Source organism: Bison bison, unplaced genomic scaffold (assembly GCF_000754665.1).
Source record: "Bison bison bison isolate TAMUID 2011002044 unplaced genomic scaffold, Bison_UMD1.0 scf7180017864451, whole genome shotgun sequence".
Taxonomy (NCBI): Eukaryota; Metazoa; Chordata; class Mammalia; order Artiodactyla; family Bovidae; genus Bison; species Bison bison.
In genome coordinates this window covers 5,622,417-5,648,213 of record NW_011495013.1, presented here as the reverse complement: position 1 = coordinate 5,648,213, position 25,797 = coordinate 5,622,417, and the positions used below count along the sequence as shown (strand labels likewise).

Genomic DNA, 25,797 nt, shown 5'->3' with positions numbered 1-25,797 from the left:
CAACTCGCTCCAGTATTCCTGCCTGGAAATTCCATGGATGGAGGAGCCTGGTGGGTTACAGTCCATGGGACCACAAAGAGTTAGACATGATTGAGTGACTGAGCACACACACTTACAACAATACACTAGGGCTTCTTTTTCTCTACATCCACACCAGCACTTGTTATTTCTCGTCATTTTGATAAAGCCCTCTTGCAGACATGAGGTGATAACTCAATGTGGTTTTGATTTGTATTTCCTTGATATTAGTGATGCTGGACATTTTTTCATATGTGTGTCTTCTTTGGAAAAACATCTATTCAGTTTCTCTGCCTGTTTTTTAATTAGGTTTATTTTTTTTGAAGTTGAGTTGTAGTGTCATTTTTGAGAAAATCTAATGCCAATACAATTTTCTTGCCCTGGTTATTGATTCAATCTCTGTTTTATGAAAGCTAGAGGACTTTATGGATTTTTTCTTTGTCTTTCAGCTGAATACTTTCGTTAAGATGTATCTTAGAGTTTTTCATTTTAGGTAACATTTTTTTCTGGGTAATCAATGTCTTTTTAAAATGCAATTTCAGGTTTTCTTTCTGGATAGATTAAATCTGGATAGATTTAATAGATTTATTTATTTATTGCATTATAGTGTTGAATATTGATTTTCTTTGACTGTTTTGGTTTTCTTTTTAAGCTACAATTACAGGCGTGTTAATCATAGCTTTCTATTTTCTTTCATTCTCTTTGAATTCTCTCTTTAACTCATTTATATTCTCTTGATATTTTCCTCGTTTTTTATTCATTATTTTTAGTTTATTTATTTATTTTTCTATCTTATAATATTGTATTCCATTTCTTTCCTAAGTTCAATAAATTTCCTATTCATCTCTTCCTATGTTCATGTTTGTGTTGGGGGAATGGCACATTTTTAGTTTCTGAATTTATGATACAAGGAAGTTTTTCTTATCCCAGAGTGACTGCTTGACTGTGTGTACCTGTTTTTTTTTTTTTTTTTTAACTTCCTGCTTACGTGTATTGAGGGGATTTTCCACAGTTAATTTGCATTGGATCTTGATTTCTTATTTCTTCAACATTTTAGTATGGATCCTTTCCTTGCTGTTTTCCTATTTCTTTTTGATGTTTATGAGTGTTTTGCAAGATTACTAGTTTATCGTTATTTCTTATGTCAGTAGAGCAAAACCTCAACTTTGAATGGATTTGTTGTTGTGGGTGGTGTATATTTGGTTGGTGGTGAGTGAGGGGTTGCATGGTTTCCAATATATTGGCTCTGTTTTTTTTGTTGTTGTACGATCAATTTTATCCAGATTTTATTTTCCCTCAGTTCATTCCCTCTTTTGAATTCATCATCTAGTTATAATTTTATTTTCTTTTGACATTATCTTATTATATGTACAATTGTTTATCAATTTTAGTGATTAAAATATGCCTTCTTTATTAGATTTACTCATACATTAGTAACTTTAGCATGATTTGAGGACCTCACAAGCCATTTACTACATAAACTCTAGTCCTTATTTTTTTTGCTATTACATTCACATATTTTCAGTCTATATTTTGAAATACTAAAAGAAACTATTATTTTTAAATGTTGAACAACAATTAACTTTAATCAAGAAATTACTCTTTCTGATATTCTTTCCTCTTTTCAGTACTGTATTTCCATTTAGAAACATATGCCGTGTAGTATTTCTTTTGGTGTAAATCTCCTGGCAAAAATTTACTTCAGTTTTTATATTAAAATATTTTTGTGTGGTCTTCAGTTTTTAATCATATTTTCAATGTATGCAAAACCCCAGAATGGCTATTATTGCCTTTTCAAAATTTATACACATTACTCCATTTTCTTTGATTATTTCTGTTGAAAATCACTTTTAAACATTAGTAACTTTTAAATCAACTTTAGGCATTTTATCAAATTTGACATCATCTCATCAATTTTCTCATAGTTGTATTAAAGTCTCTGATAATCACAATAATTTGTTATTTGTGTACCTTTCAAAAATTTTTGAAAATTTTATGTCTTGGTTAAAGGTGATTTACTTCTGTTTCATGAAATGTGTGTTAATTTTTTATTGAATGCCACGACATATTTAAAACAATTAGATATTCTAGATGATGTTATTTCCTGAAAAGTTGATGTAATTTTGCTTGTGTAGTCAGGGTGAGTTTGGCCAAACTTCATTTGGCCAAAATTGGTGTATTTCATTTTGTAAAACTTTTATTTCTCCTAGAGCACAGTCATTTGAAATTTCTCAACTTATAGCCTGAGAGTTGTACTAGGATTCCCTCTCCTTGGTGGCCCTAGACTTCTCTAAATAGCTGAGATCTCTACATATTAATTTAGAGTTCAGAAGCTGATTTAATATTTGTTTCCTCAGCATCACATGTGCACATACACAATTTAGGAATTAGTACATGCCTTGAGGGAAAGTTGATTATGGATTGTCTGATTTAATTCCCTGTGGGGCAGGTACAAGTTCTAAGCCACTGTATTTTGTTTAGACACTATTGCTGTACAATGACAGAACATATATACCAAGGGGAAGAGTGATCAAAGAATAGCATAGAACTCACATCTGCATTTTTAAGTTGAGAAGCAAACATATACATAATGACTATTTTATAGGTAGGAGTATAGGAATGCTTTTGCTGTTGTTCATAGGCATTTTAAATTGCTCATTTCCTTGACTTGGAATTGAGGATGCTTCTCTATATCTTTCACCTGTGTTACCTACTTTCATCAACAATTTAGTCTGGATATATGTACTGCTAGTGGCCAAAAAACTGGCAAGCTGTCTCTGGTCCAGGTATTTTCCTTTTATGTGAATGGTACCCATAAGAAAATAAAATATCCTAGACACCCTCTTCCAACAACACAAGAGAAGATTCTACACATGGACATCACCAGATGGTCATTACTGAAATCACATTGATTATATTCTTTGCAGCCAAACATGGAGAAGCTGTATAAAGTCAGCAAAAACAGGACCGGGAGCAGACTGTGGCCCAGATCACAAATTTGTTACTGCAAAATTCAGACTTAAATTGAAAAAGTAGGGGAAACCACTAGACCAATAAGGTATGACCTAAATCAAACCCATTATGAATATACAGTTGAAGTGACAAATAGATTCAAGGAATTAGATCTGATAGACAAAGTTCCTGAAGATCTATGGATGGAGGTTTGTGACATTGTACAGGAGGCAGTGATCAAGACCATCCCCAAGAAAAAGAAATACAAAAAGGCAAAATGTCTGTCTGAGGAGGCATTACAAATAGCTGAGAAAAGGAGAGAAGTGAAGGCAAAGGAGAAAAGGAAAGATATACCCATTTGAATGCAGAGTTCCAAAGAATAGCAAGAAGAGATAAGAAAGCCCCTTCAGTGGTCAATGCAAGAAATAGAAGAAAACAATAGAATGAGAAAGACTAGAGATCAAGAAAATTAGAGATTCCAAGGGAATATTTCATGCAAAGATGAGCACAATAAAGGACAGAAATTGTATGGACCTAACAGAAGCAGAAGATATTAAGAAGAGGTGGCAAGAATACACAGAACAACTGTACAAAAAAGATCTTCATGACCCAGATAATCATGATGGTGTGATCACTCACCTACAGCCAGACATCCTGGAATGTGAGGTCAAGTGGGCCATAGGAAGCATCACTATGAACAAAGCTAGTGAAGGTGATGGAATTCCAGTTGAGCTATTTCAAATCCTAAAAGATGATGCTGTGAAAGTGCTGCACTCAATATGCCAACAAATTTGGAAAACTCAGCAGTGGCCACAAACTGGAAAGGGTCAGTTTTCATTCCAATCCCAAAGAAAGGCAATGCCAAAGAATGCTCAAACTACCACACAATTGCACTCATGTCACACGCTAGTGAAGTAATGATCAAAATTCTCCAAGCCAGGCTTCAACAGTACATGGATTGTGAATTTCCAGATGTTCAAGCTGCATTTAGAAAAGGCAGAGGAACCAGAGATCAAATTGCCTACATCTGTTGGATCATCAAAAAAGCAAGAGAGTTCCAGAAAAATATCTGTTTCTGCTTTATTGAGTATGCCAAAGTCTGACTGTGTGAATCACAGAAAACTGTTGAAAAATCTTAAAGAGATGGAAATATCAGACCATCTGACATTCCTCCTGAGAAATCTGTATGCAGGTCAGAAAGCAACAGTTAAAACTGGACATGGAACAACAGACTGGTTCCAAATCGGGAAAGGAATACATCAAAGCTGTATATTGTCACCCTGCTTATTTATCATATATGCAGTGTACATCATGAGAAAAACTGAGCAGGATGAAGCACAAGCTGGAATCAAGATTTCTCAGAGAAATATCAGTAACCTCAGAAATGCAGATGACACCACCCTTATGGCAGAAAGTGCTGCTGCTGCTAAGTCGCTTCAGTCATGTCTGACTCTGTGCGACCCCTTAGATGCAGCCCACCAGGCTCCTTCATCCCTGGGATTCTCCAAGCAAGAACACTGGAGAGGGTTGCCATTTCCTTCTCCAATGCATGAAAGTGAAAAGTGAAAGTGAATTCGCTCAGTCATGTCCAACTTTTTGCGACCCCATGGACTGCAGCCTATCAGGCCCCTCCGCCCATGGGATTTTCCAGGCAAGAGTACTGGAGTGGGTTGCTATTGCCTTCTCTGGGCAGAACGTGAAGAACAACTAAAGAGCCTCTTGATGAAAGTGAAAAAGGAGAGTGAAAATTGGCTTAAATTTCAACATTCAGAAAACTAAGATCATGGCATCTGGTCCCATCACTTCATGGGAATTAGATGGGGAAATGATGAAATGGTAACAGAGTTTATTTTGGGGGGCTCCAGAATCACTGCAGATGGTGATTGCAGCCATGAAATTAAAAGATGCTTGCTCCTTGGAAGGAAAGTTATGACCAACCTATACAGCATATTAAAAAGTAGAGACATTACTTTGTCAACCAAGGTCCATCTAGTCAAAACTATGTTTTTTCCAGTAGTCATGTATGGATGTGAGAGTTGGAGTATAAAGAAAGCTAAGCCCCTAAGAATTGATGTTTTTGAACTGTGGTGTTGGAGAAGAATCTTGAGAGTCCCTTGGATGGCAAGAAGCTCAAACCAGTCAATCCTAAAGGAAATCAGTCATGAATATTCATTGGAAGTACTGATGCTGAAGCTAAAACTCCAATATTTTGGCCTCCTGATGCGAAGAACTGACTCATTTGCAAAGACCCTGATGCTCAGAAAGTCTGAGAGCGGGAGGAGAAGGGTATGACAGAGGATGAGATGGTTGAATGGCATCACTGTCTCAATGGACATGAGTTTTAGCAAGCTCCAAGAGTTGGTTATGGACAGGGAAGTCTGGAGTGCTGCAGTCCATGTGGTTGCAAAGAGTCGGACATGACTGAGCAACTGAACTGAACTGAGCCATTCTAAAGTATGAGTGTGTAAAGACTCCACTGCTTCTCTTTCCTTAAATCTTACCAGTCCTCTTTTTCTTTACCCCTGATTAGGTATAAGCCCAGGGATAAGTTGCTCAGCCTTCTGCCTAAAGAGACATTTATTCAGAATTAGAGATCAGTGTTTTTTCCTTTAAGACACTCTCAATAATTAAATTTATATGTATTAATTATGTCATATATATTAATAATAGCCTTATATTTATGAGTATTGAATATTTGAAAATGGTTATTGACTACTGAGTATTGAATTATGTTAGTATGGCTAAGCAAGCACATTTAAATTCAAGCTTACTTAATTAATTTTTATTTAAATATAGAGCCTCTTGATGGGGGTTAAAAAAGAGAGTGAAAAAGCTGGCTTAAAACTCAGTATTCAAAAAAACTAAGATCATGACATCCCATCCCATAACTTCATGGCAAATTGATGGGGAAAAAGTAGAAATAGTGACAGATTTTCTCTTCTCAGTCTCCAAAATTCCTTTGGATGGTGTAACCATGAAATTAAAAGACACTTTCTTTTGGAAGGAAAGCTATGACAACCTAGACAGCATATTAAAAAGCAGAGATATCACTTTGCCGACAGTGGTCCATATAGTCAAAGTTATGGTTTTTCCAGTAGTCATGTATGGATTTTGGGTGGTCCATATAGTCATGTATGGTTTTTCCATATAGTCATGTATGGTTTTTCCAGTAGTCATGTATGCACAGAAGAACTGATGCTTTCAAACTGTGGCATTCAAGAAGACTCTTGAGAGTTCCTTGGACAGTAAGGAGATTTAACCAGTCAATCCTAAAGGAAATCAACACTGAATATTCATTGGAAGGATTGATGTTGAAGCTGAAGTTCTGATACTTTGGCCACGTGGTATGAAGAGCTGACTCACTGGAAAAGACACTGAGGCTAGGAAAGATTAAAGGCAAGAGGAGAAGGGGTGACAGAGGATGAGATGGTTCAGTGACTCAATGGGCACATGTTTGAGCAAACTTTGGGAGACAGTGAAGGACAGGAAAGTCTGGCGTGCTGCAGTGCGTGGAGTCACAGAGTCGGACAGGACTTAACAACTGAACAGCAACAACAAAATGTACAGTGCAAAGTAGCATTTTATCTTTTCATCTCAGAGTATATATATTAAATGACTTAAGTCTCTTCAAAAACTGGTATTGGAAAAAGCTCGACAACCACTTATAAATCAGTGAAATTAGAACACTCCCTCATACCATACAGAAAAATTAACTCAAAATGGCTTAAAGACCTAAATGAAAACCATGACAACATAAAACTCCTAGAAGAGAACATAGGCAAAACATTCTCTGACGTAAATTGTAGCAATATTTTCTTAGATTAGTACCCTGAGGAAAAATAAATAATAGCAAAATATAAACAACTGGTACCTAATTAAATTTAAAAGCTTCTGCACAGCAAAGGAAATCACCGACAAAACAAAAAGACAACCTATGGAATAGGAGAAAATATGGGCAATGATGTGACCAATGGGGAGTTAATATCCAAAATATACAAACAGTATCTACAACTCGATATTGAAAAAAACAAGTAACCCAATCCAAAAATAGGCAGAAGACGTATATAGACATTTTTCCAAAGAATACATATAGCTGGTCAACAGGTGGATGAAAAGATGCTCACATTTTTAATTATTGAAAGTGAAAGTGAAAGTTGTTCATTCGTGTCTGACTCTTTGTGAGCCCATGGACTGTGTAGTCAATGGAATTCTACAGGCCAGAATACTGGAGTGGATAGCCTTTGCCTTCTCTAGGGAATCTTCCCAACCCATAAATTGAATCTAGGTCTCCTGCACTGCAGGTGGAATCTTTACAACTGAGCTATCAGGGAAGCCCAATAATGTCCTCAAGAATCATTTAGTTCTTGGTATAGACTAAGTTCAGCCCCAAGTATCATGCAATAAAGAGCAGGTATTCAGTGTTTGTTGGTTTATCAGGTGAACCAAAAATCTAATCAAATAAGACATGTTCACTGCACTTAATTGCTTATAACTAGTAAAAAATGTACTTGCAAATGAAACTAATAAACCTATTGTCTTGTTATTAATTGACTTGCATAAAACCACTCTGAATATAGTTATAATTAGCTTAATAACATGATATTTTTTGCGACCCCGTGGACTGTAGCCCGCCAGGCTCCTCTATCCATGGGATTCTCCAGGCAAGAATACTGGAGTGGGTTGCCATTTCCTTCTCCAGGAGATCTTCCCAACCCAGGGATCAAACCCCTGGATCAAACCTGAGTCTCCCACATGGCAGGCCGATGCTTTATCCTCTGAGCCACCAGGGAACATTTACAACTCATAGCTAGTCAAAAATAAATGGCAGCTGATTGAAAGAACTCATTTAGAAGTCACCAGTTAAGCTATAAAACCTTCTCTACTTTACAAGACCTACTTTTATTTAAGAAATCTAATTGTTGGTTAGTAGATCCAATTACATTGTCATGTATTGTGTAAATCTAGAAGCCTACACCTGGAGGAGGAAACTGCAACCCCCTACAGTATTCTTGCATGGAAAATCCCATGGACAGAGGAGCCTGGCAGGCTACAGTCCATGGTGTCACAGAGTCAGAGGTAAAGAGTGGGACTGAGCAACTGAGCACTCAAGTACCGAAACCTGTAGTTTTGCCTGCTGAAACTATTTATAATTTCAAAGATTAAAAATAAATATGGTTTTAAAATAATATAAGCACTGTTTCTCAAAATGCCTTAAGTTTTCCATGGAAGCTTACCAGCCTGGAGGCTCTGCCAGAGTAGGTTACCAAGACAGGGAGATTTTGGACAGGCAAGGGAATCAGACAGGCAGACTCAGCTACATATTAAGAAGATTCATCCTGCCAGGTCTAATATAGTGTTTGCATTGTAAGAATGATAAACACTGGGCCAGAAAGGGAAATCACATAAAGTTATCCAGAAAGGATGACTGAATAAATATTACTAGAAACATGCTTACTTTAGAAACTTTTAATGTATAAGGTGGTTTTTCTGCTTTTGCATTATCTCTATGTAAATCTCTTTGAGATCTATTATAGATTTTTTCTCACAACGTTTGTTCCCTTCTTGTCCACTTATGAAACCCTTACATGTATTCCTCAACAAGTATTTGTGGAATCAATAAACGAACCTTTAGGGGAGTAGGGAATAAAAATAAACTATGTGAAAATGTTTTTCATAGTAAACAAAAAAATCTCATGAATATAAATTATCATTACTATGGTAAATCTCATTATAGGAAGCCAAAAATACCTGACAAAGGCAGAAAGCCTAAATCACAATCACTATTTAGCAATCACAAAATATTTACTATAGAGTGTATTAGTTAACCATATAATTCAGTAAATGTTTAAAAGGCTGAACCATGCTACACATTTTGATAGAATATAAGACTATAGACATTTAAAGACTAACTCAGAAAGCACAAATGGCTGCGTACAGATGAAGTTCACAGTGGTGGCTATATAGTCTACTCTGAGAATTAGATGAAAATACACCTTTCCTTGGAGCCAACTGTAAACAATCCAAAGGAATATTGTTAACAAGGGAAGAAGGGGGTGTATATACACTGATTATGCTCCTGATAAGAATCAGACCTAGAGGTAGATGCTTTACATTCATCACCTCCTTTGATCATCATAACTGTGCTTCAAATTCTAGTATTGCTGGGACTGGTTTATACTGGCTCACAATAGCCACTAATTACATATTGTCCCCACTCTGCACTCAGTGACTTCACAGTGGTATCTCTACATCAGTTATTGTGGGAGTATTTGCAACATTGAAATCAGCAAAAGATACAAATCAGGGCTTTTTACTCATCTCTAAGAGTAAGCTTGGTAACATTTGCTAGCACACCACTGATATGCACTAAATAGATTAACAGGTTTCCCAGGTGGCTTGGCAGTAAAGAATTCACCTGTCATGCAGGAGACATGGGTTTGATCCCTGGGTCGGGAAGATCCCCTGAAAGAGGGCATGGTGCCGGGGACCAGCCCCAGCTGATCCAGGGTATTCGAAGGAGAGATGGCGTAGGCGAAGATCAGGAAACAATTGCTTAATTAAATGTTAATTAAGGATATAAAGAGTAATAGAATGAGGATAGCTCAGTAAAATTCAGTGAAGAAAAGAGGCTGAAATAAGGATAGCTCAGTGAGGAAATTCAGTGTAGAAAAGAGGCTGAATAATTCAGCCAGAAGGTAAGAGAAAGAACGACATGGTGAGACCAAGTTTCGGTGAACAAGGCCCTGCACTTTATTTTCCAAAGTAGTTTTTATACCTTAGTTTATGCATAGAGGATAATCGGGGAAGGGGTAGAGTCTTGCAGCAAGCCAGGCTTTCTTCCTGCAAACTTATCATATGCAAAAGCTTAGGTGATTTGCATCATCTTCTGGCCCGGAGGCCTGTTAACATTTTAAGACCCTTTCTTCAGAAACCTTATTTTTCTCCAAAGGTGATTGGTCAGGAGCCACCCTCCAAAAGCATTAGATAAAGCTGCATTCCTACAGAGCAAAGGTGTGGTGGGCTACAATAAGAAAAAGAATTAACTCAAGGGTCCCAGGTTACAAACATTAAAGCTACTACTTACACCAATTATATTAATCAATACACTGCCAGGGACACAGTAGGTAAGGGATATGGAAACTTAGCAGCAAACATTGGCCCAACAAGTGAAAATCCCTTCACCAATACAATTTCTAATCAATCTTTTAACTACTCAAAAGAATCTGTGTTTAGACAGTTTAGAACATCTCCTGCCTCTCACAGTTGGGAGGCTCTGAACAATCGGATTTCCAAAGGAGTTTGTAGGTTAAACACTGTCACACTCAGGAATTATTAACTGGAACTGTAAGCTAACTCTTTTTTCAGAGAGAGGTAGTGGGGGACAGCCCCCTGTAAAGTCAGAGTGGTGTAGGTGAAAGCACAAAGCAGAAAGTAGGCAGACTCTGCTTGAGAATTTCCAGGGGGACTCTGAGGCTCGATCCCGCCTTTGCTTATGCCGAACCTCCTTCCTCATGACCTTTGTCATGGGCGGAGTTCCTCACGCTGGCTACCGGCAGTGACAGAATTCCAGTTGAGCTATTCCAGATCCTGAAAGATGATGCTGTGAAAAGTGCTGCACTCAATATGCAATATGCAATATGCACTCAATATGCAATATGCCGGCTCCCGGCAGCATGGCAACCCACTCCCTCTTGCCTGGAGAATACCATGGACAGAGGAGCCTGGCAGGCTACAGTGCATGCAGTTGCAAAGAACCAGACACGACTGAAGTGACTGAACCTGTGCACATGCACAGGCTTACGTAACAGTATTTAGGCTCTAAAATCCATCTGGTCCTAAATTCTATAACTGTTGCAGAGTAAGTCATCTAACAACTTTAACTGAATTAACTTTATTAATTTTCATGGAAGGTTTGAACAGTTTTAACATTTTTAGGCTATGCGCTGAAATATTTTTAGTCAAAAATGGTCTTTTTTAGTTACATAATTGACTTAAAAGATGGTTGTGTTTATATAATGAATCATGCTCCTTCATTTCATAGTGCAAAATGTTTTATAACTAAAATGATAAAGTATTAATGATTAGTAAAGACTTATTTAAATAAGATTTAACACCACCTCTGATTATATCTTTGAACATTCTTTGTATTGGTATTTTGCAGTGAGGCCCACAGTAATTGAAACTGATGTTTATGTAAACAGCATTGGACCAGTTGATCCCATAAATATGGTGAGTTATGATATTAAAAATTATTATTTGCATAAAGTTCTTGAGTACATACCACAGCAATAGAATGAATATGTGAGCAACTTCTGAGAGCTAATTCTGAATGAGTTCGGGGTGAAAAGGTGAAGTGATTTTCCGGTTGTGCATAGGCTGACTCTAAGGTATAGAGATGACTTTGTGGACAGCAGAGTCATCTTTTGAGATTGGGAATATAGTCACATATGCCCTCAAATGCTAAAGGCACATTCAGGAGGAACTGTCCAGCAATGATTTGGATTTTAAGTTCAGGGAATAAGTTGATTTGGAGATGATTTGGAAATAGATATAAATTGAGAAAGGAAGAAGAATAAGCAGTATAAGATATAGCTTGAAGCCTTGAGAAGTGATCCAAGGGAGATACATATTAAGAAGAACACAGATCTGACAATCAGATGGTAAATTGAGGCCAATGTGTATAAACTACAGGTGGAAAAACAGAGAAGTGCAGAAAAGGGACATACTCAGAAAAGTCAGTGGGTAAGAGAAGCAGGGAGAAGATGGTATTAAAGTATCTGAGGAAGAAAAGAGGATGAAGAAGAAGGAATTAATAAACAATTGTCTATGTACATGAGAATCCAATGATAAATGAATTAAATTGGGCCTACTGGTATTGGCTAGATGGTACTGATTCTCTCAGATAAAATTCAGAGGAATGCTGAAAGTAAGAAAAGAATAAGAGCTGAATCATATGTCTGCTCCAGCCTCATAATTGGTCTCATACCCAACTTCTTGGCACAGAGCCCTGAAATACAGGTTCACAGACATGAAATCATATGCTGATTTCAAGATGATGGAGATTAAGTGGGAATGCAGGTTAATTTTATGAACTACTATTTTGAGAAAATTGACTTACACTGTAACTACTATTTTAAGAAACTTGACTTAGAAGAGAATGAGATAAGAAGTTGGTGGTAGAGAGGGAAGAGAGTGTAAGAGAACTATGGGCAAGAGAGAGAATATGAAAAAATGCCAAGGGAAGGTCATTTAGGCTGAAAATTAATAAAAGTGTGTAACTATGCTTTATCTCTTACATGTAGAGTGAATAGTTTTCCTTACCATTAAAAAGACATAATTAACACCTACAATACAACCCATAGACATTATTTAAAGTAGATTGAAAATGTACTGATCCGAACCCTAATAATCCCATTTCTGAGTCAGACTACTTGTTGCTTTTCAATGGGTTCTATCATGTTTTATTTTCATCTCCTTTGATGGGCACCCATGTTAGCCTCCCAGGCTGCCGTAATAAAGTATCAGAGACTGGATGGCTCTAACTATAGACACTTATGTCTCAAGTTCTGAAGGACAAAAGCTAAATCAAGGTGTCAGCAACTTTACTTTTTTCTAAGACTTCTCTCCTTGGTTTGCATATATCCGCCTTTTTGCTGAATCACATAGGCTTTCTTCAGTGCATCCACTTCCCTTGTGCTCTTTGTGTATCCAAATTTTCATCCAAGTTTCATCCAAATATCCAAACTTTCCCTTATTATAAGAACAGCAGTCAGATTGGATTCAGGTCCACCCTAACAACCTCATTTTAACTTAATCATCTCCTTAAAAGCCCTGTCTCCCAAAACAGTCATACCCTAACGTATTGGGGTGTTAGGCCTTCAGCATATAAATTGTGGGAGGACACCATTCAGTGCATGCTGCAGCTGCTGCTAAGTCGCTTCAGTCATGTCTGACTCTGTGCGACCCCATAGATGGCAGCCCACCAGGCTCCCCCGTCCCCGGGATTCTCCAGGCAAGAACACTGGAGTGGGTTGCCATTTCCTTCTCCAATGCATGAAAGTGAAAAGTGAAAGGGAAGTCGCTCAGCTGTGTCCGACTCTTCACAACCCCATGGACTGCAGGATACCAGGCTCCTCTGTCCATGGGATTTTCCAGGCAAGAGTACTGGAGTGGGGTGCCATTGCCTTCTCCGAATTCAGTGCATAATACCATGCAAAGATAATTTTCTAAGGCTTTGATGATTTTTCTCCCCAACTTCATTTATTCATTATTACAACAAATTGTCCCTTTATTCTAGTCTTAACCATTTTATAATTGAATGTTATTGTTTAGTCATTGTCCTGTCTGACTCTTCTGTGGCTCCATGGACTGTAGCCCGCCAGGCTCCTCTGTCCATGGGATTTCCGAGACAAGAATACTAGAGTGGGTTGCTATGTCTTACTTGAGGGGGATATTCCTGACCCAGGGATCGAACCTGCACCTCCTCTATGGGCAAGCTATTCTTTACCACTGAGCCAATGGGGAAGCCCTTTATTATACCTGAATAACCATCATTATATACCTAACAGTTATCAGTGTCTACTTTGTCCTATAGTATTACAGTCATGATCGGTTTTTCTCTTAGTCAACATGATGTTCATGTGTTTGTCATTAACTTTCACAGTGCCTATATTGATCACCATAGTGGCAGGATTCTCTCCACACAATAATGGACATCTTTGTTGCCTCAATGCAAATGAATATGAACTGGCTGTGGATAAGTTGAATTTGATAATCTGAAAATTGGAGCCAGCTCTCAGGGTAAAGGGTTGACGCAAATATTTGTCAGGGATTAGCTAAACCTCTGAGGAATTGGAAGGTCTGAAAGTAAAGAGAGAAGGAAAAAGAAACAATATCAGACCTTGAGGAATATATACATTTAAGGACCTGTAAGATGAAGCTGAGATAGCAAATTAAACTGATAAGTTGACAAGAAAATGAAGATGAAGCAAGGGAAGGTAAAATTTGAAAGTGTTTTAGTTTTCCTTCTAACTCCAAACAAATTTGTATACAACCACTTGGTTTTCATAAAGATAAAGAAGTTTATATCTCTGTGTGTATTAATTTAACATTATGCAAATATAAGATTTTATAAAGTAATGCCTTACTAAGATGTTAATTTTCTCTTTAAAAGAATCTTAAAATATTCAGTCTCTACTAATACTTAGGTAAACCCATTTAGGGATGTGGAAGTCTAAATTTTCCTGCATTGTGTATTTTTTATTTGAGCCCTTTGTCTTCAATTTGAATGAATTCATTAAAGAAAAAATGAGGTTATTAAAAAGAAGTAGAATTCAAGACTGAATTAGTATTCCAGAAATACTTTCACATGAATAGCTATCAAGAGACTTCTGTGATGATATTCTTGCATAAAAGTTTCATAGTATTAAATATTTAGTTTCCAGTGGGGCAAATCACACACTTGTAACCTTGGACAGTGATAGTTTTTTTTTTTTTTTTAAGCTAATTAAATGAAATTACTATTAAAATTGGTGATACTAAAGCACATATAAGAAAAAAACTAGAATATTTAATAGTGTTTATTAAAACAGAAGCATGTCATACTAGGAACGAAGGAACAGTTTACAGAGAAAACTATTTTAACTAAACAATGCAGGAACATTAGAATTCAGTTATTATAAAATGAATAGAATTGCTTTGACTTGAATAGAATTAAGCAAGCAAGTCTTTTCCCCCTCTTAACTACATAAACAACTTAAGGTACTGATAAGAATCAAAGCTACTATATAAGTTTAATAATTTTACTTTTTCAAATGAAATAAAATATGGTTTGGTACAAAATGCTTTTTTTTTTCAAACTTGGCTGCATAAAATAGTATCTGTAGATTATTGATAAGACCTAAAACAGTATCATTCTACGATCATATGTATCTTTCTTTTCTTTTTTTTTAAATTCAAGGTTAGGTTAATGGCTTCAATCCTGGTGTCACTGTCAAACATTGGATATTCAATAATTGCATGTTAAAAGAATGAATAAAGTAATCGATAAATAGATTGTCCCATAATTTTTATTTTGAAAATTTTAGTGCAAAGTGAGTAACAGATGCAACTAATCAGAATTGAAAAAAAAAAAAAAAACTTGGAAAGAGGCCATTCAACTATGCATGCTCTAATTAAAACTATCTAAATGTAAACAGAAAAAAAAAACAATAAAAAATGAAGGCACAAAATGTTAATAGAGGTTATTAGACTGAAATTAAAGTATTTCATCCTCTTAATTTTTCAAGTTTTGAGGAGATTATGTGTTTTCACTCTTTTGAGTAAATATCTCAGGGTAATTAAACAATTGCAGTTATCCTCTGGTAGCACATATAACAGCCAAGGGTTATGGGAATTCCCTGAATAAAAATCAGTGAAAGCTCCAGTGAATCCAAGATGATATAATGGGTATCTAGCAATGGCACCCCACTCCAGTACTTTTGCCTGGAAGATCCCATGGACGGAGAAGCCTGGTAGGCTGCAGTCCATGGGGTCGCTAGAGTCGGACACGACTGAACGACTTCACTTTCACTTTTCACTTTTATGCCTTGGAGAAGGAAATGGCAAACCCACTCCAGCGTTCTTGCCTGGAGAATCCCAGGGACCGGGAAGCCTGGTGGGCTGCCGTCTATGGAGTCGCACAGAGTGGGACACGACTGAAGTGACTTAGCAGCAGCAGCAGCAGCAGCAACACAAGGGGAGTAAGTACAGAACAGTAATCATTGAAAATTACAGCTATAGTTTGGACGTGGGTTTCCCTGGTGGCTCAGACGGTAAAGCGTCTGCCTGCAATGCAGGAGACTCAGGTTCAATTCCTGGGTCGGGAAGATCCCCTGGAGAAGGAAATAGCAATCCACTCCAGCACTCTTGCCTGGAAAATCCCATGGACGGAGGAGCCTGGTAGGCTGAAGTCCATGGAGTCGCTAAGAGTCAGACACAACTGAGCGACTTCACTTTCACTTTTCACTTTCATGCATTGGAGAAGGAAATGGCAACCCACTCCAGTATTCTTGCCTGGAGAATCCCAGGGACGGGGGAGCCTGGTGGGCTGCTGTCCATGGGGTCACACAGAGTTGGACACGAATGACGCAACTTAGCAGCAGTAGCACCAACACCCTTATACAGCCCAATATTAAGAGATTATCAGTATAGGTACTTTGAAAGTGTCAGATCAGAGAGAAAAACAGTGATAAAAAAACTTCTCAAGAACAAGATCCCAAATCATGTCTATAGAATTTAACTTTATATCATTGTAAATGCCAGGGTCATAGGTCACATGATCTGAGACTATGGTTCCTAAGCTGGATAGATTCTTCAGCCTTGAAATTTTTATTGGTTATGGTACTGGAGACAGGGCTGAAGAATGAAGGCACCAGTTATAAAGAGGGCAAATTAGAAAGAAGCCAGGGCACCAGCTGGGCTAGATTCCAGAGTAACTACCTGCTGGAGTGACAACACAGGGAAGTTCAGTTCAGTCCCTCAGTCTTTGTGATCCCCTGGACTGCAGCATGCCAGGCCTCCCCTGTCCATCACCAACTACCAGAGTTTACTCAAACTCATGTCCATGGAGTCGGTGATGCCATCCAACCATCTCATCCTCTGTCATCCCCCTTTCCTCCCACCTTCAGTCTTTCCCAGCATCAGGATCTGAGCAGTACACAAATAGGATTTATTGTATTTAGCAAAAGACAAGTTGTTTTCTTTCTTGCCAGTATAGAAATATTTAACAATAATGCCCCCTTTCAGGCTTTTTTTTCCAGAAAAGGAAAGTTCAACTGTTCCCTATAAAAGTATAAATAATCTTAAAGCATAGGTGAACTTACTCAAGTTATAAACATTAATTATTATTGCATGGAAATGAAATAAGGTGGATAAGAGATTTTTTTAGTAAAGAAGTTTTGTTCTATCATTTAAGCAGAATGGGCAAGCATCAAATGTCTGTATAGAAGGTGCCTGAGTGCATGCTAAGTCTCTTCAGTCGTGTCTGACTCTTTGTGACCCCATGGACTGTAGCTTGCCAGGCCCTTCTGTCCCTGGGATTCTCCAGGCAAGAATACTCAAGTTTGTTGACATGCCCTCCTCAAGAGGATCTTTCCAACCCAAAGATAGAACCCTGGTTCCTGCGGCTTCCTGCATTGTAGGCAGATTCTTTACCATTGGGCCACCATATAGAGGGTGGTGGTTTAGTCACTAAGTCAAGTCCAACTCTTTGTGACCCCATGGACTGTAGCATTGCCAGGGTCCTCTGTCCATGGGATTTTCCAGGCAAGAATACTAGAGTGGGTTGCCATTTCCTTCTCCAGGGGATCTTCCTGACACAGGAATAAACAGGTGTCTCCTGCGGCTTCTGAATTAGCACAGATTTTTTTTTTTTTTTTTACCACTGAGCCACCTGGGAAGCCCATGAGGTATAGTTAGAGGGTAAGGTATATTTAAATAATTCATTTGAGAATGGTGAGAACTGACTTTTTAGATTTTTTAAAAATTTTACCTTATTTTATCAAACTCAATTTTTATCATTAAATCCCTAGACATATAACTTTTGTTTAACCATTCCAAATATACTGAGAAAGCTGGTGCTTGGGGAGAAGTTTTTTCTTCATGAATCATGAATTTCTTTCAAGGAGCACATTTCTTTAGCATGGTTCATACAATTGGTCGTGATGTTCTTGCTGCTACTGCTGCTAAGTCGCTTTAGTTGTGTCCGACTCTGTGCGACCCCATAGACAGCAGCCCACCAGGCTCCTCTGTCCCTGGGAGTCTCCATGCAAGAATACTGGAGTGGGTCACCATTTCCTTCTCCAATGCATGCATGCATGCTAAGTCACTCCAGTTGTGTCTGACTCTTTGCCACCCTATGGGCAGCGGCCTGCCAGGCTCCTCCATCCACAGGATTCTCTAGGCAAGAATACTGGAGTGGGTTGCCATTTCCTTCTCTACCCAATGTTCATAAGTTCTTCCATTTCTCTGTCTTTGTCTCTTTCTGCCCCTCTTTCTTGGGGTTTCTTCCTCTCTACTCTTTTCCTTCCCATTCCTCTCCTTCCTTTCTTCTCTTTTTTTGTTACTGATGCTTCCAGATTTAAGGAAATAAAGATTTCAACATAGCTTCTAAATATTAAATTAACTCCATGTTTTGCTTTTACTATATTAACAGGAAATAGTCACTCCTTGCCAGCTATATTACTTTTAGGAATTATAAAACAGCAACACATTAAGTTTACTTGTTTCATTTGTGCAACATTTTAAAGCTTGCTACCATAGTTTTTATTTCTTTTTTTGCATATTACATTAAGATTTATTTTTTCATTATATCCTTTAAAGTCAATTTCTTTTCACTGGCTCTATTTTAGGTAACTTTTGACTCAACACTAACAGAAATAAAATTAAAAATTATAAATAGATAAGTGTTATTTTCATCTCTGTGCTGCTTTGATCCAGAATGCTCATTTGCTCCAAGAATAGGAAGTTAGAGTTCTTATAATAAAGAAATTAAATTGACAACTAAACCTGCAAAAATTATTAAAATAATTTATACTATTTCTTAATGTTAAAAAACACTTTAAAATTTTTATTCTATGATCTTATTTGTCTTTTATTTATGTAACACTTCTATTGTGACAGTTGATACATTGATTACTGAGTTAGAAAATATATAGCCTTCTTTGGAGAAGCATAAAACCTAGTGGGGAGGATTAGATAAATACAGAGGACGAAGGGTCAGGAAAAATTCTGTTATAAATCCATACATATTTTAACTTGCAAATGGTGACCCTATGCCATATTTTCTAAACTATTTTTGAATAATATCATGGATTATCATTATACAGTGGTCACCACTGTTAGCTACTATTTTAACATTTTAATAACTTTATATACATGGTTTCCCCAAATGCTATATTATTATGCATATTTTTACTATAACATGGTATCTTTCCATGTATTATATCATGGCTATTATTACACTTGCTGCTAAGTCACTTCAGATGTGTCTGACTCTGTGCGACCCCATAGACGGCAGCCCACCAGGCTCCCCTGTCCCTGGGATTCTCCAGGCAAGAACACTGGAGTGGGTTGCCATTTCCTTCTCCAATGCATGAAAGTAAAAAGTGAAAGTGAAGTCGCTCAGTAGTGTCTGACTCTAGTGACCCCATGGACTGCAGCCCACCAGGCCCCTCCGTCCATGGGATTTTCCAGGCAAGAGTACTGGAGTGGGGTGCCATTGCCTTCTCTGATTATTACAGTTAATTCCTATTTCAAAATATTAAATATTGCCTCCTATATTAAATATATATTTAATAATTCATTTTCTAATACTGTGGTTAGTCTTTGGAGGTGTCTAATGTTGAATTCTTTTTTAATGATTTGCCTCCCAGCTTAGTTATAATTTTGAGTCCTTTATGTACTAATAGATATAGAATGTTCTATAATGGGCTAGTACTGCTTGACAGTTCTGGCCTCAGGTTAGGATTAGGGGGAAAGTTCTGTCAAAATGTCGTTAAAATCTGGTTTTTAGTTTTGCTTCCTACCTAGCTAATTTAAGGCCCTGTTTCATTTGTCAAATGTTATAGTTAATACAGTTATACCTTTTGAATCTACGGTTTTCACCTCTTTATTTAAATTGAGTTATATGGTACCTACCAAGGGTTTTCAGTGATGAATTCAAAGTTATTAAGCAACCACTTTGATTGTTTCATTTCTTAATATAAAATTTATTTATATGAGGAGAGTGACAAATAGTAATATGTTGCTAATAATATTTTTTAAAAAACAGAAAAACAATGAATAGGAAAAAGCAGTTTAGCACATAAGATGATGATTTATCATGGACTAAAGATCACTTCAAAGGGATAATATTTCACCATTTTAGAAGATTCAATTCAGTTCACTTCAGTCACTCAGTAATGTCTGACTCTTTGCAGCCCTGTGGACTGCAGCACACCAGGCTTTCCTGTCCATCACCAACTCCAGGAGCTTGCTAAAATTCATGCCCATCGAGTTGGTGATGCCCTTCAACCATCTCATCCTCTGTTGCCTCTTTACCTCATGCCTTCAACCTTTCCCAGCATCAGAGTGTTTTCCAATGAATCAGTTCTTCACATCAGGTGGTGAAAGTATTGGAGCCTCAGCTTCAGCATCAGTCCTTGCAGTGAATATTCAGGACTAATTTCCTTTATGATGGACTGGTTGGATCTCCTTGCAGTCCAGGGGACTCTCAAGAGTCTTCTCCAACACCACAGATCAAAAGCATCAATTCTTTGATGCTTAGCTTTCTTTATGGTCCAACCCTCACATCCACACGTGACTACCAGAAAAACCATAAATTTGACTATATGGACCTTAATCAACAAAGTAATGTCTCTGCCATAATGGTATGGACCTAACAGAAGCAGAAGATATTAAAAAGAGGTGAATAGAATACACAGAAGAACTGTACAAAAAAAGATCTTCATGCCCGGATAATCATGATGGTGTGGTCACTCACCTAGAGGCAGACATCCTGGAATGTGAAGTCAAGTGGGCCTTAGGAAGCTCACTACAAGCAAAGCTAGTGGAGGTGATGGAACTCTAGTTGAGCTATTTCAAATCCTGAAAGATGATGCTGTGAAAGTGCTGCACTCAATATGCCAGCAAATTTGGAAAACTCAGCAGTGGCCACAGGACTGGAAAAGGTCAGTCTTCATTGCAATCCCAAAGAAAGGCAATGCCGAAGAATGCTCAAACTACTGTACAATTGCACTCATCACACGCTAGTAAAGTAATGCTAAAAATTCTCCAAGTCAGGCTTCAACAGTACGTGAATGGTGAACTTCCAGATGTTCAAGCTGGATTTAGAAAAGGCAGAGGAACCAGAGATCCAGTTGCCAACATCCGCTGGGTCATCCAAAAAGCAAGAGAGTTCCAGAAAAACATCTATTTCTCCTTTATTGACTATGACAAAGCCTTTGACTGTGTGGATCACAATAAACTGTGGAAAATTTTGAAAGAGATGGGAATACCAGATCACTTGACCTTCCTCCTGAGAAATCCGTATGCAGGTCAGGAAGCAACAGTTAGATCTGGCCAGGGAAAAATAGACTGGTTCCAAATTGGGAAAGGAGTAACGTCAAGGCTGTATGTTGTCACCTTAACTTATATGCAGAGTATATCATGAGAAACACTGGGCTGGATGAAGCACAAACTGGAATCAAGGTCACTGGGGAGAAATATCAATAACCTCAGCTATGCAGATGGAACCACCCTTATGGCAGAAAGTAAGAGGAACTAAAGGGCCTCTTGATGAACGTGAAAGAGGAGAGTGAAAAAGTTGGCTTAAAGATCAACATTCAGAAAACTATGATCATGGCATCCAGTCCCATCAGTTCATGGCAAATAGATGGAGAAACAGTGGAACAGTGGCAGAGTTTGTTTTTTTGGGCTCCAAAATCTCTGCAGATGGTGACTGCAGCCACGAAGTTAAAAGATGCTTACTCCTTGGAAGGAAAGTTATGACCAACCTATACAGCATGTTAAAAAGCAGAGGCATTACTTTGCCAACAAAGATCCGTCTAGTCAAAACAATGTTTTTTCCAGTTGTCATGTATGGATGTGAAAGGTGGACTATAAAGAAAGCTGAGCACCGAAGAATTGATGCTTTTGAACTGTGGTGTTGGTGAAGACTCTTGAGAGTCCCTTGGACAGCAAGGAGATCCAACCAGTCCATCCTAAAGGAAATCAGTCCTGAATATTCATTGGAAGGACTGATGTTGAAGCTGAAACTCCAATACTTTGACCACATGATGTGAAGGACTAACTCATTTGAAAAGACCCTGATGCTCAGAAAGATTGTAGCCGGAAGAAGGGGATGACAAAGGATGAGATGGTTGGATGGCATCATTGACTCAATGGACATGGGTTTGAGTAAACTCTGGGAGTTGGTGACAGACAGGGAGGCCAGGAGTGCTGCAGTCCATGGGGTTTCAAAGAGTCAGACAGGACTTAGTGACTGAATTGTACTGACCAGACCTACTCCCATAATATACATTAAGAGATATGTCCAAGGTAAGAGAAAACCAAGTAAGATGGTAGGCACTGAGAGAGGGCATCAGAGGGCAGACAGACTGAACCACAATCACAGACAACTAGCCAATCTGATCACATGGACCACAGCCTTGTCTAACTCAATGAAACTAAGCCGTGCTGTGTTGGGCCACCCAAGACAGATGGGTCATGGTGGAGAGGTCTGACAGAATGTGGTCTACTGGAGAAGGGAATGGCAAACCGCTTCAATATTCTTGCCCTGAGAACCCCATAAACAGTATGAAAAGGCAGAAAGGTAGGACACTGAAAGATGAACTCCCCAGGTCGGCAGGTGCACAATATGCTACTGGAGATCAGTGGAGAAATAACTCCAGAAAGAAAGAAAGGATGGAGCCAAAGCAAAAACAACTCCCAGTTAGGGATGGGATTGATGATAGAAGCAAGGTTTGATGCTGTAAAGAGCAATATTGCATAGGAATCTGGAATGTTAGGTTCATGAATCAAGGCAAATTGGAAGTGGTCAAACAGGAGATGACAAGAGTGAACATCGTCATTATAGGAATCAGTGAAATAAGATGGACTGGAATGGGTGAATTTAACTCAGATGACCATTACATCTACAGTACTGTGAGCAGGAATCCCTTAAGAAGAAATGAAGTAGCCATCATAGTCAACAAAAGACTCCGAAATGCAGTACTTGGATGCAATCTCAAAAACGACAGAATGTTCTCTGTTCGTTTCCAAGGCAAACCATTCAATATCACGGTAATCCAAGTGTATGCCCTGACCAGTAATGCTGAAGAAGCTGAAGTTGAACAGTTCTATGAAGGCCTACAAACCTACTAGAACTAACACCCAAAAGAGATGTCCTTTTCATTATAGGGGACGGGAATGCAAAAGTAGGAAGTCAAGAAACACCTGGAGTAACAGGCAGATTTGGTCTTGGAATACGGAAAGAAGCAGGGCAAAGGCTAATAGAGTTTTGCTAAGGGAACGCACTAGTCATAGAAAACACCCTCTTCCAACAACACAAGAGAAGACTCTACACATGGACATTACCAGATGGTTGACACTGAAATCATATTGGTTATATTCTTTGCAGGCAAACATGGAGAAGCTCTATACAGTCAGCAAAAACAAGACCGGGTGCTGACTGTGGCTCAGATCATGAATTCCCTATTACCAAATTCAGAGTGAAACTGAAGAAAGTGGAGAAAACCACTAGACCATTCAGGAATGACCTAAATCAAATCTCTTATGACTATACAGTGGAAGTGAGAAAGATTTAAGGGACTAGATCTGGTAGACAGAATGCCTGATGAACTATGGACGGACGTTCGTGACATTGTACAGGAGACAGGAATCAAGACCATCCCCAAGAAAAAGAAATGCAAAAAAGCAAAATGGCTGTGAGGAGGACTTACAAATAGCTGTGAAAAGAAGGGACGTGAAAAGAAGGGACATATAAAGCAAAGGAGAAAAGGAGATATACCTATTTGAAATAGAGTTCGAAAGAATAGCAAGGAAAGATAAGAAAGACTTTCTCAGTGATCAATACAAAGAAATAGAGGAAAACAACAGAATGGGAAAGACTCGAGATCTCGTCAAGAAAATGAGAGTTACCACGGGAACATTTTATGCAAAGATGGGCTCAGTAAAGGACAGAAATTGTAGGGACCTAACAGAAGCAGAAGATATTAAGAAGAGTTGGCAAGAATACACAGAAGAACAGTAGAAAAAGATCTTCATGCCTGGATAATCACAATGGTGTGATCACTCACCTTGAGCCAGACATCCTAGAATGTGAAGTCAAGTAGGCCTTAGGAAGCATCACTATGAACACAACTTTTGAAGGTATTGGAATTCCAGTTGAGCTATTTCAACTCCTGAAAGATGATGCTATGAAAGTACTGCACTCAATATGTCAGCAAATTTGGAAAACTCAGCAGTGGCCACAGGACTGGAAAAGTTCAATTTTCATTCCAATCCCAAAGAAAGGCAATGCCGAAGAATTTTCAAACTATTGCACAATTGCACTTATCTCACACGCTAGTAAAGTAATGCTCAAAATTCTCCAAGCCAGCCTTCTGCAATACGTGAACTGTGAACATCCAGATGTTCAAGCTGGTTTTAGAAAAGGCAGAGGAACCAGAGATCAAATTGCCAACATCCACTGGATCATCAAAAAAGCAAAAGAGTTCCAGAAAAAACATTTGCTTCTGCTTTTGACTATGCCAAAGTCTTTGACTGTGTGGATCACAATAAACTGTGGAAAATTCTTAAAGAGATGGGAATACCAGACCACCTGACCTGCCTCTTGAGAAATCTGTGTGCAAGTCAGGAAGCAACAGTTAGAACTGGACATGGAACATTCGACTGATTCCAAATAGGAAAAGGAGTACATCAAGGCTATATATTGTCACCCTAGTTATTTAACTTATATGCAGAGTACATCATGAGAAACACTTGGCTTGAGGAAGCACAAGCTGGAATCAAGATTTCTGGGAGAAATATCAATAACCTCAGATATGCAGATGACACAACCTTTATGGCAGAAAGCAAAGATGAACTAAAGAGGCCTCTTGATAAAAGTGAAAGAGGAGAGTGAAAAGTTGGCTTAAAGCTCAACATTCAGAAAACTAAGATCATAGCATCCGGTGCCATCACTTCATGGGAAATAAATAGGGAAACAGTGGAAACAGTGTCAGACTTTATTTTTCTGGGCTCCAAAATCATTGCAGATGGTGACTTCCACCATGAAATTAAAAGACACTTACTCCTTGGAAGGAAAGTTATGACTAACCTATACAGCATATTAAAAAGCAGAGACATTACTTTGCCAACAAAGGTCCATGTAGTCAAGGCTATGGTTTTTCCAGTGGTCATGTATGGATGTGACAGTTGGACTATAAAGAAAGCTGAGCACAGAAGATCGAAGCTTTTGAACTGTGGTGTTGGAGAAGACTCTTGAGAGTCTCTTGGACTGCATGGAGATCCAACCAGTCCATCCTAAAGGAGATCAGTCCTGGGTGTTCATTGGAAAGACTGATGTTGAAGCTGAAACTCCAATAGTTCAGCCACCTGATATGAATAGCTGACTCTTTGGAAAAGACCCTGATGCTCGGAAAGGTTGAGGGCTGGAGGAGAAGGGGATGACAGAGGATAGATGGTTGGATTGCATCACCTTCTCAAGGGACATGGTTTTGTGTGGACTCTGGCAGTGCGTGATGGACAGGGAGGCCTGATGTACTGCGATTCTTGGAGTCACAAAGGGTGAACTGAACTGAACTGAAGTGCCACTGCAGATGATGTCTGCAGCCATGAAATTAAAAGACGCTTACTCCTTGGAAGGAAAGTTATGACCAACCTAGATAGCATATTCAAAAGCAGAGACGTTACTTTGCCAACAAAGGTCTGTCTAGTCAAGGCTATGGTTTTTTCAGTGGTCATGTATGAATGTGAGAGTTGGACTGTGAAGAAAGCTGAGCACCGAATAATTGATGCTTTTGAACTGTGGTGTTGGAGAAGACTCTTGAGAGTCCTTTGGACTGCAAGGAGATCCAACCAGTCCATCCTAAAGGAGATCAGCCCTGGAATTTCTTTGGAAGGAATGATGCTAAAGCTGAAACCCCAGTACTTTGGCCACCTCATGCAAAGAGTTGACTCACTGAAAAAGACTCTGAATTGGGAGGGATTGGGGGCAGGAGGAAAAGGGGACGACAGAGGATGAGATGGCTGGATGGCATCACTGATTCGATGGACGTGAGTCTG

At 38.5% G+C, this 25,797-nt stretch overlaps 1 protein-coding gene across 1 annotated transcript in view; it reads left to right on the top strand.

Moving 5' to 3' along the window:
• Nucleotides 1-25,797, top strand: part of GABRG1 (gamma-aminobutyric acid (GABA) A receptor, gamma 1) — a 90,051-nt gene that overhangs the window by 38,278 nt on the left and 25,976 nt on the right. The window contains exon 3 of the mRNA XM_010858860.1: nt 11,132-11,199. Within this exon, the coding sequence (XP_010857162.1) occupies nt 11,132-11,199 (68 nt within the window). The remainder of the gene's footprint in view (nt 1-11,131; nt 11,200-25,797) is intronic.